Below are 19,108 nucleotides of genomic sequence, written 5' to 3'. Positions count from 1 at the left end.
CTCACTCTTGAGATATATGTAGGGAGAAGGAATTTTTAATAGTTGAAATATAGATACAGGGAGAAGGAGGTACATCACCATTTGTTTCTCCTTGGGAGCATGGTTTTTGTTCTCCAGCAAAAGAAGAAGATGAAAGGAAGAGGGTCTGACTTCTGGTTCCGATGAAGACCAACTTGAGTAGAACTATGCCATCTTCCACACCTGAGGAATGGACATTTGAGTAACTGCAGTTTTTAATATTTTATACTTTTCTTTCATTGAGATCTGGAAGAATACCCCTGTGCAGTTGTCTTCTATCATGAATATACATGCAAGCATGCAGAAAGAAAACCAAAGGAGTGAGCAAAAGTAACAGTTCTCAATCTCTTAGCAGTGCTTTCTTGGCACTGAACAGATGGCACAAATGTCTAATCAGGCCCCAGCTGCCTTTGTTTTGAAGAACTGCCTTGCACTCTGCCCTGCCCCTTCTCTGCCACAGGGTGCATCCCTTGGTGTTCCTCTGTAACCTTTCACTGTTCAGATGAGTGGCAGAGATATTAGTGCTGATCACTGACAGTATTCATCAATGATAATGATCTGTCTGCAAAAAGCATCCAGAACAAGAACTGGAACAGCAGATATTGTCCCACTCAGCTTGCTGTGTAGCTGCAGGTGTTGTCATGGTAAGATGGTCAACCAAACAGTTTAGAGGGCAGTGGGACACCAATCTTGTTCCTTACAACAAATGCATCATGTTCCATCATTTTCCACAAAGAGGTTTTCACAGAACGTAATCTTTTTCTAGTTTCACTAAAAACTGAAGTTGTATAGCCACTTATGAAGGGATAGAGTGGCTTATAGTTTGATACTTGTATTGGTGAGACAACAAAAGATGTTATTGAATTTTTTTTGATGAATAGATAAAATGTCTGTTCAAGCACATCTTCAGATTAGGACTCACAGAACTACAGAAACATACCAATCGGTAATATGGCTTACCAGATTCTGTACATGCAAGCATAGGAGATCTGATAACAAAGAATTTTTAGGCATCTTAAAAAAATAATACTTTCAACATATAACATGCTAACAGCTTGCACTGTAGAAATAAATGTACACAGCCCAGAGGAGTGTTATTTCTGGTTGGGTCACGTGTTGTACCTAAACCGTATAAAGTATAAACTGACCTCTGTGTCAGGGTTCCAAATAGCATCCAAAAGTAAATCAGAGTCCAAGGCAAAGTATTGCTCCAAATTCCAATTTATTAAGAGAGCCATGTTGGCACATCTGGGAAAACCTGAATCCAAAAGCTTCCCCACCCAGTTGAAAGTTCAAGATCTTGCCCCTCCCCCCCCGCAAGTCCATCACATAGTCCAATCTTCCACTGCCATGTTAGCAGTTCCACCCATCCAGTTCTGGTCAGGTGCAGAGGTGCAAAGACAAAGGATGACCTTGGCTTTCTAGAAAGAACTTTGTTATGACTACATCACATCTCACTCCTACAATCCCCCCTTCCATTTTCCCATTATAGAAAATGCATAGTAGAATAATAAAAAGTGTGGCAGGCCAAAAATCCAAAAGAAAAGATGGCTGCAGGCCTGACACTCTGTTTAATCATAAAAGGGCTGAAACAGTCCACCCAAATTAATGTACCATGTTGTTAGCGTTGAATTTTAATTTTAGCCCTCCCCCTGCTTATACCATATAATGCAACCATCCCTACTCCTTCTCTACATTTGGTTGTTCCACTCTCATTTTTTTATTTCCATCTCTCATACTAGAAGTGGATGAAAAATAAAGAAAAATAGGAGAAACTATCAACCTGATGAGGTCTTACCTGAGCAAGAGAGCAGATTAATGATTTAGAGCTCATCTGATTGCTAGACTTCCATCTTTACACTTGATATACTAACAGAGCAGGGGTGGATTCTGGCAGGCACTACTGTGTGCGCATGCTCAGTGCAATAAAAATTGTTCTGCGCATGCACAGAAGCGAAAAACAAGATGGCAGCCCCTATGGTGCTGCCCCGGAGAATCTGTTCAGGAAGTGGCAGACCTGGCTTGCTGCTGGTTACAGTGACCCAGGACGCCAAACCACTACCAGTTTGGCTGAACCGGTCCGAACTGGTAGTAACCCACCACTGAAACAGAGGTAGAAAAGGGGGAGATGTCATTGTGAGGCCTGCTTTTGTTCTTATGACTTTCTTCCTGGCTCAATATATAAAAATAAGCAGACAACAAAACTTTCATCCATCACTGGTTCATCTCCAGGAGAACAAAAAAGGACAAAACCACACTGAAACTCACTTCTATGGGAGTTCCTTAATGAAGATTTGGTCCTTGGAAACTGGAAAGTAAGACGTGTTTTATGACAGGGAGATTGACATTATCACCTAATTGCTGCAGATCATCAAGCACATGTTCAAGGGGTTACCTACTTGTTCTGCTACTCTTTCTGCAATGAGGTTAATTTTATTATGTGGTCATAGCCTTGATGAGACTATTCTCCGGGGTCTATTACGACCTGTGCTAAGAAGGAAGAGATAATATAAAAGAACTGAAGAAACACTGGTCACGGTTAGAAGTGGCAGCATTTGGCAGGACAAGCAAGCTTTCCCAGTAGGCAGCCTTAAAACATTCAAGCATCCGATGCTGAGATGTGGGAGCAACACTGTCATGTGTCATGCAAACTCTTACATGTCCATTAAATTCAACTGCGAATTTAGTCAGGTTTATTTATTTATTTATTTATTTATTTATTTATTTATTTATTTATTTATTTATTTATTTATTTATTTATTTATTTATTTATTATTTACCATGCTTCTAGACCGCCCCCTCTCCCAAAAGGGACTCGGGGCGGTGTACAGTCCATGTAAAGAATATACAAAATACAATAAATAGAATTGAATATGTACAGATAGAATGGAGGAGGTTAAAATAGAATTAAAAGAACTGTACAGAGCCAGTATATAAATATAATTTTAAACCCTAAGACACACACAAATTAAATTAAAAAACAATACCCCTAAAATAACCAGTTGATAGTACATTTACCAGGAGGAACATGAATCCATGTTTGCTACATGGATTGAATAGAGCTTCATGCCTTTTTTTTCATTCCTTGGTCTGACCCTGAGATCCAGTCTGCATCATGCTGATAGTGTAAGGCAACAGAGAAAAGCATGGGAGAAAATAAAAATGTTAAAATACAGCATACATTTTGAACTGAAGACAATCAGATCCTGACACTTCTTGATGACCTCTCTATATCCAGGTTCTTTTCAGTTCTTTCATTTCATGATTTTAGCTCTTTGAGATTCACTTAACAGAGTAAAATATTTTATTATTTTCTGTCTCCATCTATGTGGTGGAATGCTGAGCTGGGATTACCACTTTTGGTAAATGAATGATAGTAGGCTCATCATGGACTGGCATTTTGCATGGATTTATTGCTCAATGATTTAGACAGAGAGCATATTCTAAGAGGAATGTAATTATATGCAGGCAGATTTGAAGGCAGGTCTGTCTAATGCCTTCTGAAAGCAGTTTTTATGTACGAAGTGGAACTGATTGACTGTCAAGAAAAGGAGCCTTCTTTTTCTTTGGATTAGATGCCTGCTAAAAGTTTGATCAAGTTTATATCATTGGTACCAAATACATGAACTAACAGGGTATGACCATAGATTTATGATCCCTATATCTGTCAATATACTCATTTTACATTATAAAGTTGCTCAGAGATCTCATTTAATTTATTCAATTCATGTGGCTGCTCATCTTGCACAAGTGATGATGGGTAGTGAATATAGTTGAAAACATTAATGTAATAGCAATAGTAAAAGAAGCTACCGTATTTTTCAGACTATAAGATGCACCAAGATTTTGAAGAGGTAATTTTTTTTTAAAAAAGTTTTGTACTCTGCAGGCTCCCAAACCTTCTGCACGCCTCATTTTTATGAAAAAATGGGGCATGCAGAGAGTTTGAGAGGCCTGCAAAGTGCTCCTGGGGACTGGGGGGGGGGGGCAAAAATGAGCAAAAAACACCCTGTTTTTCACAATAACTATAGGTCACCTAATCTTCCAACCTGCATGCGTGGGAGGACACCTAAGTCTTAAGGGCCTTCTAATTTTATGTATGTCACCAAAAACTCTGCTTTTTGTGGCACTGCAGGAGAGATTTAGAAAAGGAATGGATGTTCTTTTCTGATCTGACATCAACATTTACTGCTTACTTTAAACCAATTTGATTTTGGCCATCCTGTATGACAACAAACTGCTAATTCTCTGATTATAGAGTTAGATAGTAAGGATTATATAACTTCGCAGAGTCTAAACGGGAATAGTAATGTCTAGATAACCTTGGATGACCTTAAAAAGCTAAGCAAGGTCAGATCTGATTAATATTTGGATAGAAGATCATGAGGAAGAAAGTCGCAGAAACCTAATTTTATCCTAATAGTTACAAATGAGGCTTCCTTGAGTGGGTAGCATCTCTTATTTCACCTTCTATATGCCTGTTTCTAGCAAAGAAACTACTGGTAAATCTGAATGTGATTTCTAGCAGATCTGCAAAAAGTAACTAAAAGGCTCTTGCTTTCTAAGATGAGTTGCTTATGTAAAAATGAAAAAAAAAAAGAGTAGATTTTAGTTTGAGAGAACAGAATGAACTGAGTTTTGATCTCAATCGGATGCCCAGAGTCATTCTATTCTTTGTTTCTTGATGTATGTTTACTCCTTTGCAGCACTTTCCGGTGCTTTTCTGTAGCTAATAAACTTTGAAGTTCTCCCCCCAAAAAACCTGTTTGGCAACTTTGCAAGATAGCTTTACATATTAAACTAGATGTATGTTTGATAAATCAAATATGCCATCCAATGTCATTCTTTCTGGAACTAAGTACTTTGCTTCTTGTAGGTATTGCTGGAACTCCAGTGACATTTAATGAGAATGGAGATGCTCCAGGCCGCTATGATATCTATCAGTACCAGATCAAGAATGCTACACCCGAGTATAAAGTTATTGGGCACTGGGCAAATCATCTAAACTTAAAAGTAAGTCAGTTGGTTATATCTGAACATTTCTGGGAATTAACTTTCTGTCTTTTCAACTTCAGAATTTTAAGTAAGAATCACAACTGTACTGGAAACCCAATAAAATCAAGAACATTGATCAAAATGGGCTTATTTTTTTAATTCAGGCTGTCTGTATACAGACATCAAAGAGAGATCATAAAGAAGAAGATTTGAGTTTAGCTCTCGCACTGCTGTATAATCTCATTCAATAATACAATCCAATGTACACCATTTCTAACTATCTGAATTACATTTTAAAGACTAGGCTGCAAACAAATTTATTACAATTGAAAATATTACCAAGCAAACATAACATTTAAAGATTCAGTCCCAGGGACAAATAAATATAACATATTTGCTTTCCCCCATTTGTTTTAAATCATTAAAGGCTCACACTCTTGACCTCAACTATTTCAGAGCAATACATTTCAATATCGAAATTAACATTTAACAAGTGAAACTTAGGTAAAGAATTTTGGAATTTTATGCAAACTTTTGTTTCTCTTTTAATGAGCAGGGATTCCGAATTGGCTCAGTAGCTGTGCACAATAAAATGAAATAATATAGAAACTGAAGTGGGAATTACAATCAGTCAGACAGTGTGTGCATACAGCTTTGAAATAACCTTAAGAAGGAGAAAAAGATAAATAGATTACGCAGCCACAATGAGAGGTGGCAAAGTACAGAGCTTGAACTGTTTACTGTAGTTTAGCAAGGTCACTGTGAGTGGGCCCAGTTAGTAAAGGCTGCAGCAGGTAAATTGCAAAACTCAAGGGTCTGTCTTGGGAGAGGAAGAATTTCTACAGGCTTTCAAAAACAAACCTTTCAGCTTTAGGGTATTCTAGGGCAGGAAGAACTGTAAATAAGGAGCAACACACATACTAACTGGATAAACTATTGATTAAAAGCAACCATTTTATGCTACTTGGGTAGGACATTTGGACCAATCTCTTATTCTGACCCAGGCTTAGGTAGCTTGCTGAGATTCTTGCTTTCTCCCCCCCCCCCCTCTGCTGCAGATGGAGCGCCTGCATTGGCCTGGAGGAGGAAATCGTATGCCCACCTCCATATGCAGCCAGCCATGCAAACCAGGCGAAAGGAAGAAGCTGGTGAAGGGCATTCCCTGCTGCTGGCACTGTGAGCGCTGTGATGGATACCAATATCAGCACGATGAGTTCCATTGCAAGGTGTGCCGTCTCAGTGAGCGCCCCAATGAGAACCACACTGGCTGCATCCCCATTCCCATTGTTAAACTTGAGTGGAGCTCTCCTTGGGCTGTGGTGCCAGTTTTCATTGCCATTGTGGGCATCATTGCCACCCTCTTTGTGGTGGTGACATTTGTGCGCTACAACGACACACCTATTGTCAAGGCCTCAGGGCGGGAACTAAGCTATGTGCTGCTGACGGGTATCTTTCTTTGCTATGCCACCACCTTCCTGATGATTGCTGAGCCTGACTTGGGCACCTGCTCATTGCGGCGTGTCTTTCTGGGCCTGGGCATGAGCATCAGTTACGCTGCCTTGCTGACCAAAACCAATCGCATCTATCGCATTTTTGAGCAGGGGAAGAAGTCTGTCAGTGCTCCGCGCTTAATCAGCCCTGCTTCCCAGCTGGCCATCACCTTCAGCCTCATATCTCTGCAACTCCTAGGGGTCTGCATCTGGTTCATTGTGGACCCTTCACACTCTGTCATCGACTATGAGGACCAGCGGACTACAGACCCCCGCTTTGCCCGGGGAGTCCTTAAGTGTGACATTTCTGACCTGTCCCTCATCTGTTTGCTTGGATACAGCATGCTGCTCATGGTAACCTGCACCGTGTATGCTATAAAGACTCGTGGGGTTCCTGAGACCTTTAATGAAGCCAAGCCCATTGGGTTTACCATGTACACTACTTGCATTGTGTGGTTAGCCTTCATTCCTATCTTCTTTGGGACATCACAGTCAGCGGACAAGGTAATGGCCATTAGAGGGTAGAGGTGGGCAGGACGAGTAAATCTTCCATTCTGTTCCAGGTCCTCCAGTGATGAAATGTGCTTGGCATGTTTGAATCTGTAGACTTTTGATCTGGTAACTTGATAGCATTCAGGGGCTATTGAAATTATACTTTTTCTACTTTGGGGATTTTCAGATTATTACTTTTTACTGCTTTGGTTTTTCAATGTATGGACAACTTACCTTGGTTTTTTTCCTGGGTTACTTTTCTTTTTTTCTTTTCTTCTGTTCTCCATTGCCTTGTACTTGTAACATTATTTTTGGTTTCTTATTTTCTTCCTTTACACTCCCTTCCCCCATTCCTTAGCAATTCTTGGTTTTGGAAGACAGGTATCATTGTCTATGGAATATTCACTATATTACAAAAAATGTGAAGGGATTGTACCATCCTTGAAAATCCAAGATTTCAAGGAGGAAGAGGTAAAAAAAGTGAGGACTTCCTTCTGGAGAACCCCATTTCTAAGAATTTTCAAATGCTTTGGGATTATTGAAGTATGGTTTTCAGACAGTGGCAACCTCAGGCTTTCAGATGCAGAATAATGCAAGATTAACAAACAAGTGCACGTATGTCATAAATTTGCAATTGATGACTATTACCTTTATAATGAGTATAAAAGAGGCATACCCACTAGAAAAATAGCAGTGATCTTTTTATTCTAACAAGGTTATATAGGGGTAAATAGATTGAGAGATGTTTTTTTTTAATTTTCTCTAGAGTTCTAATGATTATATTATTGTGTAGTTTTGATTTGTACTTTGGTTACTCTCACTTTTGAAGGTGCAGATAGAAACACAGAAACATAAAAAAAAACAATGGCAGAAAAAGACCTCATGGTCCCATCGACTCTGACTTTTTTTTTTATTAATTAATTAATTAAGTTTGAATTATTGTTTTGATATTTTTTTATTTTTGTCAGATAATGCCCATATGTGTTTATCCCAAGCATGCTTATACTGAGTGATGATTGACCACTACCTCAGCTGGAAGTTGGTTCCAAGCTAACATTACTTTGGAACTTCCCTCCTCTCAGGGATATGACCCCGTGTTCTTGATTTTTGTTTAGTATTGAAAATACTGCCTTCTAGAACCTTATTCACACCCTTAATATAAAGGTTTCAGTCATGTCATCCTCTTCCCTTCTGTCCTCCACGCTATACATATTTAGTTCCTCCTGTTTCTCTTCTCAGACCTTGCACCATTTTTGATAACAAGGTAGTGGATCATGATGGAAAAACTGAACCCTTTCCCAAAACTATTCTTTCACTCTCCCTCTCCTTTTACAACTGGTAGTTATAATTATAGCAGTTATAACTATATATAATGGTTTAAAAAAATCTAGCCACATCACAGGAGAAAATAGTGATGGTGAAATCAAGACCCAATCATGGGTTGCATTTGAAGCATGAGAAAATGAATGAAGATCTTATGCTAAATTGAATTGGAGATTATTAACTCTGCTTCTATCTAACTCTGTGTTTCAATTTACCGACAATAAGAAAATGCCTGATCCAAAATCAATTTCATGGGGTGGGCTTGTTACTTTTTGGATAATAGGAACTGCAGGAATCTGATTTGCCAGTAGAAGAGTTATGGGCCTGTTCTCTGCTGTGGCTGCTAGGTATGCAACTGTCCAAGAGCCCAGCACTGAGTTCAATGTGACATTAAGAGAGGGCAATAACATTGTGCGATATCCTGCATAATGTCCATCTCCTGTCCTGGATCTTCAATCTGAGCAAAGTATGACTGAGTGAAGATCAAATGCCTTCAGCCTGCATTTTTTTCAGAGGCAGTGATCAGGAAAAGCATAGCAGTTCTGGCATGTAACTGTTCAATATTCTGCATGATCAACATGTCTTACTCCCAAAACACCATTTTAGTTGAACATAACCAATTTTCTATCAGCAGAACATGGCCTCTTGACAAGGGTTTACATTTTTTAAAACTAAAATATATCAAGGCCTGAAGAAATCTGAAAACCGAAATTAGAGTACTCTGATAGTTCCTATTCCCTAAAGGGAGATGGTGGCTCAGTGGCTAAGACGCTGAGCTTGTCGATCAGAAGGTAGGCAGTTCAGTGGTTCAAATCCCTAGCGCCGCATAATGGGAGTGAGCTCCCGTTACTTGTTTCAGCTTCTGCCAACTTCGCAGTTCGAAAGCATGTAAAAAATGCTAGTAGAAAAATAGGGACTATTTGGTGGGAAGGTAACAGTGCTCCGTGTACCTTCGCTGTTTAGTCATGCCGGCCACAAGACCACGGAGACGTCTTAAGACAGTGCCGGCTCTTTGGCTTTAAAACGGAGATGAGCATTCCCCCTAAAGGTGGGAATGACAAGCGCACACGTGTGGGGGAAACTTTATCTTTACCTTTACCTTGCCCAATATTTCCTAAGCATATCTCATAAAACAGAACCCTCCCAGTATGGTTGATAAAGTGTATGAGATCTGAGATCAAGACTTTCCTTGTGCTTTATAATTGTCAATAAATGTACTCACTCAAAAGCCATTAATCTAATTTTATAAACAACAGCACTCTGTTTTTCAAATTTACCTACTAGTGTCACATTAATTTACTACATAGGCTTCTTCTTCTAGCCTATTATTATCAGTACTATCAGGCGAAGAAAATCTGCCGGAGTGGATAGAGAAGAGCACCCATTCACTCATTCATCCTTCAGGGTATTTCCTCTCTCAGCTGGAATGTTGTTGGGATTTTAATTAATACTCGAGCAGTTTAGTAACACAGAGTTGTTATGACTGATTGCATTGCCGTGAATGAGGTGGTATATCTTGCAGCAGCCAGACTCCCAAAGAAAAATGATGCCGTTATTTTGATCCTAAGCTCTCTTGGGCCCTGTCTTCCCTGCCAGATCAGGTGGTGTTGGAGTGTGACCCATTAGCTAATCAAATAGTAAACACTACTTGGCAGGCAACGGGGGTCTGTGAAGCTTGATTCCCAGTTGGTGTAGAGCAGTGAAATGCCAGAAATGTGATGTCTATTTGGATGAGACTTTGTTCTTCTATGCTCTATTAGCTTCACAGGAAAAGGCATTATTTGGGGTCCTGAGCATTCCTGATCTCATATCTCTCAACATCTGTACAAATGCAAGTTTATTAAGGAGGATGGGGGTCCATCAATTATGCATGCTATGCACACTTTATAGGGAGAGAGATTTTTTCTCTGTGACACGACTGCAAATTATCTTGCATTGGTGCCTGATGCTACATGTTCCTTTAATAAGGCTTTGTTGATTTATTTAATGTAATAAAACAAAAGGTTTTATATTATGATGAATGAGATGAGGGTTTTTATAGCACCCTACCTGCCATTTTCTGGTTCTTTTTATAATTAGGTGGATCTAACTCTTTTGATAAAAAAAATATAGATTTTTTTTTAATGTGATAATAACCATAAGTTTTTTCCAGAGAAAAGGGCCTTTGCTGCTATTTATTTTTACTCCTGTGGATCTGATGTTGTTTAAGGAATAATATTATACACTAAATTAGGCTAGAGAAAGAATTTTCAAACTTTTTCAGGACATGGAACCTGTAAGAAAATTGGCTTCATTTGAATGATTTTTTCCCCTTAGACTCTCAGAGAATTCCATCAAATTCTTATTGAACTCTAGGATTCTGCAGAACACAATTTGAAAAATCTTAGTACAGAGACCCTTGATCAGGGTCTCCGCTTCTCTGCTAATATTATCTTATTTTTATTTTTTTATTTATTAAATGTGTTTTCTGCCCATCTTGCCACAAGATGACTCTGGGTGGATTACAACTTTAAATTTAAAAGTTCTTTTTCTGCTTGGAAGGATTATTGGAGTGTTTACTTATCAGTGATTAGGATGTGGAAAACAAAATATACTCTGTAATTTATTAGCTTCTGAAAGAAAGCTTTTATATTTATTTTTATTTAAAAATGTCCTTGTCAAGCTCAAGCACATCAGCAAGAATTGTGTGACAATCAACTTTGTAGTTAAGTTTTCATTTCCCCCCAGTCTTACATTCATTTCACCTCATTTCTGCCTCAGTTTGCAATTTCTTTTCGTAAGAAAACCAGCCTGCATTAAAGTGCATATGTTATTTGTGTGCATTTCTCAAACTATGCACATTTTTGAACATTTGCAAACATGGCCCCATTAATAATGCATTTTGGTACTTGTCTTTATATGGATGCTTCTGGTATGTGTTCCTGCAGTATCCACATTTTTTGCATTAAAGTACAAACTGGGTTAATGTCTTTCTGATCCATAGTGAGAATCCACATATTGGGAGGGACACTTTGATAGTCAGATAAAACCTACATCAGTTGCCATCGCCTTTGTTTCTGAACGGTCAGGCATATGCATAAGCCTGCTATATGTTATAGCAGTAATTGTATTGTAAGGAACTGGTTGTATTGCAGATTCCATTCTGTTCTCTTACTCAGCCAGTAGCTCTTTCTAGTAATGAAACTCGTGGTTACAGAACCTTCTTTCACAATGTTTGGAGTCAAGTTTAAGTACAGCAATGGATACAGCTGAATTTCATGACTGATTTCCTGGCCTAGATTTCATTCTGTTTTGGCTCCCCATCCGGTAGGACCTTCTACATTTGCTTCTCATTGCTGTAACCAAGGCCTGAAACAGTCAGTTTCAGCTGAGCAGCAACTTAGACTTATCTGATGTGTTTGCTTAGGCTTCAATTAAAAAAAACCCTCTCACAGCACTTCATGTAGCATCAGCAAAAAACACATAAATCATATCTCAATCTTTAATTATCCTGGCAAACAGAGATATGGTAGGAACACTACTGGATCTATGCATGGGAGGAGAATGTGTCCAGTCAAACTCCTATATGTATATCAGTGGTGGGTTCTGGATCCTGTTGCAACCGGTATGGGGCCCGGCGTGCACCACATGAACGCGAGCAGTGTGCTTGCACACATGTGCAGTGCGTGCATGCATACTTACCTCTTGCAACGCCTCCGTGAGCCTCCGCGACGCTCCAGCTGCTCGGCGGAGCATCGCACAGGTGCCGTGCGCTCCGTGTACGTGTGCGGAAGCGCAGAAGAACTCAAATACAGGTAAGGAGCTTGGGTGGGCCCTTTGAAGCCCTGTACCAGAACGGTACCCAGTGCTCCGGGCAAGCACCGGTACGCCCATACCAGGGCGTATCGCCTGCAACCCACCACTGATGTATATGTATTATTGTATGTAAGTGTGTATGGAAGAGGAAAATATACTTTTGGTGTCTACAGAATCCTTGAGTTAGCATCAGATTTAATCAATTGGCTGTGGAGAAAAAAAATCTTACAAATAGTTGGCATATGGTAGTAAACATGTAAAAAAATCTGAATCATGCTCCGGAAAATATGGAGCAGGCATTTTGCACTCTTTTCCAACCCAGTTCTGATCTCTTGGTTTTGATTTGACTTGCTTATTTATTATTTGACTTATTATCTTCAGTACTATTACCAGACATTTTTAAAAAAATATGAATCCAACCCAAATCTCCAAAGACTGAATGAATAATATATTACAGGGTTTTTTTTAATGTTTAAAAGGCTGCAGAAGCTATTAATAAAAAAACAAAAAGTTCTAGAACTTATCAAAAGGCAAAGCTCCCATGACTGAAAATTGGCTATGTTTGAATGATTCTCCTCCTCCTCTCCTCCTCCTCCTCTTCTTACAGAAACCCAATAAATGTTTGTAGACACCATTTGACACTCCCCCCCCGCAATGTATTAAAGAGACCATATTCTTTTTTTTTTTCAAAAATTTTATTGGTTTTTTAAAACATTTATAAGGAAAAGGGTAGGTGGAATGGTTACAAATTTTGGCAGTTGCAAGTATGGCAGACGCCCCCTCCCTCCAAACTCATAAGATACATCTAAGTATAAAACATTAATACATAATCATAAAAAATCAGCATATTAATTCTAAAAAAAAGTTTTCAATCCATTTGTATAGTTATGATATATAGTCTAGATATAATTTCATTATTACTTTCTGTTTGTAACATTGTGGTTTTCTTATTCATTTTTGTGATCTGAGCTTTCTTGGTGTTGCCCCTTCACCCCCCGCTGGCAGAGCTCCGGCCCCTCCCGTGTCCTGTGTGACCGTTGTAGAGTCTTCTGTTTTTTCTAGGTTCGCTTTATTTTTTTCCATAAAGGCCTGTGTCTCTATGGGTGTATTGATTCTAATTCTTGTCTCCTCCCAGAATATCAGCATACCTTCAGGCATCAACCATCTAAACCACACCCCCTTCTGGTATAGTTTATTCGCCAATTGCGAATAGTTTTTCCTTTTCTCCCTAATTTTTTGGGGGATCTGCTTCAGGATGGTTATCTCCCTGTCATGATATGTCAATGCTTGCCCCCTTTGTACACCCAGAATTTCATCTCTTGTGCTTTTCCTAAGGAATTTAATATGAACCTCCCTGGGTACATTGTGTGTTCTGGCATATGCTGAATTCACTCTATAGACCAGATCTATCTCCCATTCCATCTGTTGTTTATCTTTGTGTATGTATTCAGCTAGAATATTAGTCATAATGTCCCTTATATTTTCCCCATCTGCCTCTATAACATTTTGAAATCTAAGATGAAAGGACATTCTCTCAAACTCTGTTTTCATTTGTTGGATATCAAGTTCTTTGTTTCCCTTCTGTAGAGCCTCTACCCCCCCCTCGCCTCCGCCACCCCACCCTCCACAAGGTCCAGTCTCTGTGAGTTCTTATAAATTTGGACTTGATTCTCTTTAATTTCTTCCTTCATTTCTTTTAATTGTTTCTTAATTTCTTCCTGGCCCTGTATGAGTTGCTGGAGCATTTGTTGCAAATCCATCTCTGTACTCTTAGGTTGCATCAGTTCTGTAATCTTTGACTGTGTGGCAGGACTGGATGTTGCAGATGTCGGTGCAGAAGTAGCAAAGCCAGGTTTTCCAGGGGGTGGTCTTTTTGGAGACATGGTTTATAAAACAAAGAGATCAGTCAGTGTAGAGATTGGACAGCTGGAGAAGTAGAGCAGACAGATGAGTCCAGGAGGCAGAAGATCCAAGCAGATGGGAGTTTCTTTAGTCAGTCTAGCAATAGAGAAGGGTTTTCTCTCCAAAGAGTTCAGGAAATAACAATCCACAAGAGATTCCTCTGGGTGACACGGAGACAAAGACCGGAAGCCTGAATTTTAAAGGTGGAGTCAAGTTTCACAGTTCATGAAGACAATGGAAGAGTGCCATCTTGCCCTGCCAGCTTTGGGCTCAGAGGCATAGGAAAATTTTAAAAGTTCACAAAGTTCTCAGGTCATCAATAAGTTCTGGAACTAAGTCCAATGAAAAACACTTTTACTGGGGTGAGGCATCATTAGTTGGCTCTCCCCCCTCCTCCTTCCCCTGGGGACGAGAGCAAAATTTTTTCAAGCCGCTTGTCCAAGGGGGGGGGAAAATCCCCCTCCCTCCAGCCGCTCCTCCAAGAAAAATCCGAAAGTTTAACTTTTAAAGTTACTGAAAAGTCCATCAACTCAAAAGTAAGGGAATGAAGAGAGGAAGCACCTCACCATACCGCCGCTGCTTCCTTCAGTTTTGCGTTGTCCGATCGGCATGGAGCGAGACGCAGGCGCGCCCTCCGAAATTGCTCCCCGGTGCCTGGAGCAAAGCGGAGAAGCCCCCACCAGCCGCCGCCGGTGCCAGGGCCTTCCGCAAGCCGCTCCCTCGGCAGGACGCCTTTCCGGGGCGTCCTGTGCCCCCCCAGAGATGGGGAAGCCCACCGAAGAGCGGGAGCGGGCAAAATTCTTGCCCGTCGCCGTGGCCGCCGGAACCGGAAGTGAAAGAGACCATATTCTTATGGATAGAGGTCTTGAGCTTTGAGCTTCTGTGACACATGGATTTTTAATACAAATTTGAAGCTGAAGAATGATGAATTAAATAAATGCAGCATGGTCACATAGTCTATTATAATAACTTTGTATTATAATAGTGTCTCCTCCTCCTCCTCCTCTTACAGAAACCCAATAAATGTTTGTAGACCCCATTTGACACTCCCCCCCGCAATGTATTAAAGAGACCATATTCTTATGGATAGAAGTCTCGACCTTTGAGCTTCTATGGCACATGGGTTTTTAATACAAATTTGAAGCTGAAGAATGATGAAGGAAATAAATGCAGCATCGTCACAAAGTCTTTTATAATAATTTTGTATTATAGTAGCATCACATAATTAGCTGCCCATTGCTTTCTGGCCGGACTCTGAATCTTCCCTTGAATTAACTTCAAGTAAATTTGGAGTTTCTTTTGGAGAGAATAATGTAACACCAAATTGGAGCATTATTAAATTTGGGGATCAGTTCCAATCCACTATACAGTAGAGTTCAGCGACTAAGCCATATCAAAGTACAGGAGTAAATCTAGTGGAAAGTTAAGAATTAAAAGAAACGTGGCAGGCTTTCTGTTTTGATGAAATGGCAGTGAATAAACTAAGAAAGCAGGGGCTGTTTTTAAAGAGATTACTTCTCGAAACAAAAGTTCCCTTAAAGCCAGTTTAATATGCTTGGTATAGTGTGGGTAATAAAGATGGGAATTATAATGGCTGTAGATTATGTGCAAGGTTGCTCACCTTCTTGCTGCAACTTGTGATGGAATAATTTAGGGTTGCTGAAAGCTAGCTGTCAAGTTGCAATTGAAAAAGAGGCTTTGGCTCATTTGGAGGACTCGTAATATGCAGTTTCCTTTTTCTATTCCATTGCTAACAAGCTGATTAGAAGCCACCTAGCTTTCTTGAGACTTCATACCCAACACCTAATAATAAAGATAATTCCTGTTTTTTATTTAAGACAAATTCCCAGGAGCTGGAATATGTCATCAACAAGATCTTTACTTTCTCTAGGAAAGACTGGCCCAGCATATTCTGAGGTTTAAATGCCCAAAATGACACACCCTACATGGAAAGGCCAATTATAGAAATAATTGAATTTTAATTCCAATGTATCTTTCCTTTAATTTCAAAAATAAAAAATACAGGTACTCCTCAACGTATGACCACAAATTGAGCTCAAAATTTCTGTTGCTTAGTGAGACATTTGTTAAATGACTTCTGCTCCATTTGACAACTGTGACTCAGGCTTCCCCATTGACTTTGCTTGTCAGAAGGTTGCAAATAGTGATCACATGACCCCAGGACACTGCAACCATCATAAATATGAGTCAGTTTCCAAGCATCTGAATTTTGCTCTTATGACCACAGGGATACGGCAACAGTCGTAAATGTGAAAAATGGTCACAAGTCACCTTTTCAGTGCTGTTGTTAAGTTTGAATGGTTACTAAATGAACAATTGTAAGTCGAGGACTACCTGCAGCTGATATCTAGAAATTAATCTAGGTTTAGATTTATGCATGTTTAATTCAGTCTGCATGAAGAAAAGCTGTTTGACCCATATAGATGATTGCTGTGGCTGGGTAGTTTGGGTTTCACCTGAGATATAAAGCAGATGATTTCCCCATTTTGTCCCCCAAGCTTTTGTTCTCCAATAATTGCAGTTGGATAATCAATAGTGTGACCTAACATACTGGATTCTATTTACAATACAATACAATACAATACAATAGTAGAGTTGGAAGGGACCTTGGAGGTCTTCTAGTCCAACCCCCTGCCTAGGCAGGAAACCCTATACCATTTCAGACAAATGGCTATCCAACATCTTCTTAAAGACTTCCAGTGTTGGGGCATTCACAACTTCTGGAGGCAAGCTGTTCCACTGATTTAATTGTTCTAACTATCAGGAAATTTCTCTTCAGTTCTAAGTTGCTTCTCTCCTTGATTAGTTTCCACCCATTGCTTCTTGTTCTACCCTCAGGTGCCTTGGAGAATAGTTTGACTCCCTCTTCTTTGTGGCAACTCCTGAGATACTGGAACAATGCTATCATGTCTCACCTAGTCCTTCTTTCTCTTAAGCTAAACATACCCAGTTCCTGCAAAGCTAAACATACCCAGTTTAGAGAGATCCAGTTTCAGGTCAACCTGCAGCTAGATGACTTTGGGTTATTCGTTTATTCTCAGCACAATTTATCTCCTGAACTTCTTGTAAAGCTAAAATGGACGGAAAGGTAAGATGCTCATATTGAAACAAATGTCCTTAACTTTTTAAATACTTTAAAATGCCACTTTAAAAAAGTGAGTAAAATACAACATTTCACAAAAAATAAATTTGTCTTCTCTTGGGCTTTTTCAAGACAATTTGAATAGTTACAGTATGAGATATTATTTAAAGATGTTCTAATAGTTATTGCTGCAAAATATTAGCAGTGTATCCAAAGGGTTTAGGTAATTTTGAATACAAGACTGTTTTTGAGGCACTAAACTGTTATTTGGTTGCAAAATAACTCTCTGGGCATATTTAGATTTTAATCTGCTGCTGTTCTGGATTTGGGACAATTTACTGTAAGTCTCAATTGGCTGAAGAAAAGTGTGCCTGGACTTTGGCCACAACTTACAAGGTACTCAGCTTGGATTGCAGATATCATGTCTCCTGTGGACAATTCCATGGCTGCTGCTACCCTCCCACATACATATAAATATATATATAGCAGCCCAGAGTTATCTTGTGGTAAAATAAGTGACACCCAAATTTAATAAATAGATATATATTCATACAAAGTAAGCTTAAATTTAGATACACACAGTTAAAGTTGGGCGGCATACAGGTAATCATCAACTTATAACCACAATTGATCCCAACATTTCTGCTGCTAAATGAGACATTTGTTAAGTGAATTTTGCCCCATTTTACAACCATTCTTGGCACAGCTGTTAAGTGAATCACTGCAGTTGTTAAGTTAATAATATGATGTTTAAGCGAATCTGACTTCCCCTTTGACTTTGCTCATCACAAGGTCTCAAAACTGATAGCTGGGACACTGCAATTATCATAAATCTACATTGCAACCATCATCAACATGAGTCAGCTGCCAAGTGTGAATTTTGATCACATGACCTGTTCTTGAGGCACTAAGGAGTGTCAAACTCACGGCCCACAGGCCGGATGTGTCACAGGCTGGCCATGCCCATCCCGGTTTTGCAAAGGGGAAAAAAGCCGCGATACATCATGTGATGACAACGTGACACTGTGAGTTTGACACTCCTGCACTAAACCACGGGGATGTTGCAATGGTCGCAAGTGTGAAAATTGATCATTAGTCACTTTCTTCAGTGCTGTTGTAATTTTGAATGCTCACTAAATGATCTGTTGTAAATTGAGGACTACCTGTATACACTTAATAAATTATGGCTTGTTGCATAGTTAACCAGATGTTTAGGCAGTTTTGTCCACCGATTGAGTGTTTCCCAAGGACCTAGGATAAGCAGATATTGTTCTCTGATGATGTTAAAGGTATCACAGCAAGATGTAAACTGTTCCAAGTAAAGCTGCATTTTGTAATTGACTGATGGTGATTTTGTCAATGCTGACGGTGCTCAGGTTTTTGGGATTGCATCCAAGGAACCTATTACTATTTGTACTATCTTTGGTTTCTTTTGTTGAGAGTCATTCTACTTAATTTGCAAGTCTTTGTTTATTATGATTATAGTACCAAATGCAGGCATAGCAACCAAAACTAAAAAATGAAATAAAATAATAAAATAAAATCTTTCCTTCTACCCATTTTGTATCCTAATAATACTAATAATAATGGAAAATCATGTTTTTTTATAAGCTTTTAGATCAGTTTAGTGCTTCACTATTGCCTCAGTGGATGGCACATTCTTTCCTCTGCAAAGCATCTAAGAAACTGCTGAGGTGAGCTTCTAAGAAAATAAAGTGCCAAAATGGTCAAGAACACTTGAGGCAACATAAAATGAAAAACTTACTTTCAAATAGTATCAGGAAAATGCTGCTAAAGGTTGAATTCGCGATGAGAGGGAGGTGAGTAATGGTGATGTTGTTTGCTTCTGCCTTCAAAAGAAGGATTGCTGTCCTATTGTAGCTGTCAGGCATCTGGGCAGTATGGAATAAGTCCACTAATTAAGGTAAAAGCAGACTTCCTTCTAAAGAATTGTAAGTAAAAAAAAAAAGAACTCTACTAAATGCTGACT

The 19,108-nt window shown here is 39.3% G+C and overlaps 1 protein-coding gene across 1 annotated transcript in view; it reads left to right on the top strand.

Annotated features, from left to right (window-relative positions):
* Window positions 1–19,108, top strand: part of GRM4 (glutamate metabotropic receptor 4) — a 341,390-nt gene that overhangs the window by 285,804 nt on the left and 36,478 nt on the right. Inside the window, exons 9-10 of the mRNA XM_081949329.1 lie at window positions 4,895–5,031; window positions 6,072–7,007. Of these exons, the coding sequence (XP_081805455.1) occupies window positions 4,895–5,031; window positions 6,072–7,007 (1,073 nt within the window). The remainder of the gene's footprint in view (window positions 1–4,894; window positions 5,032–6,071; window positions 7,008–19,108) is intronic.

This window comes from Natrix helvetica, assembly GCF_964273705.1.
Source record: "Natrix helvetica genome assembly, chromosome: 3".
Lineage (NCBI taxonomy): Eukaryota > Metazoa > Chordata > Lepidosauria > Squamata > Natricidae > Natrix > Natrix helvetica.
The sequence above is the reverse complement of the archived record's forward strand: the minus strand, read 5'-3'. Positions and strand labels throughout refer to the sequence as shown.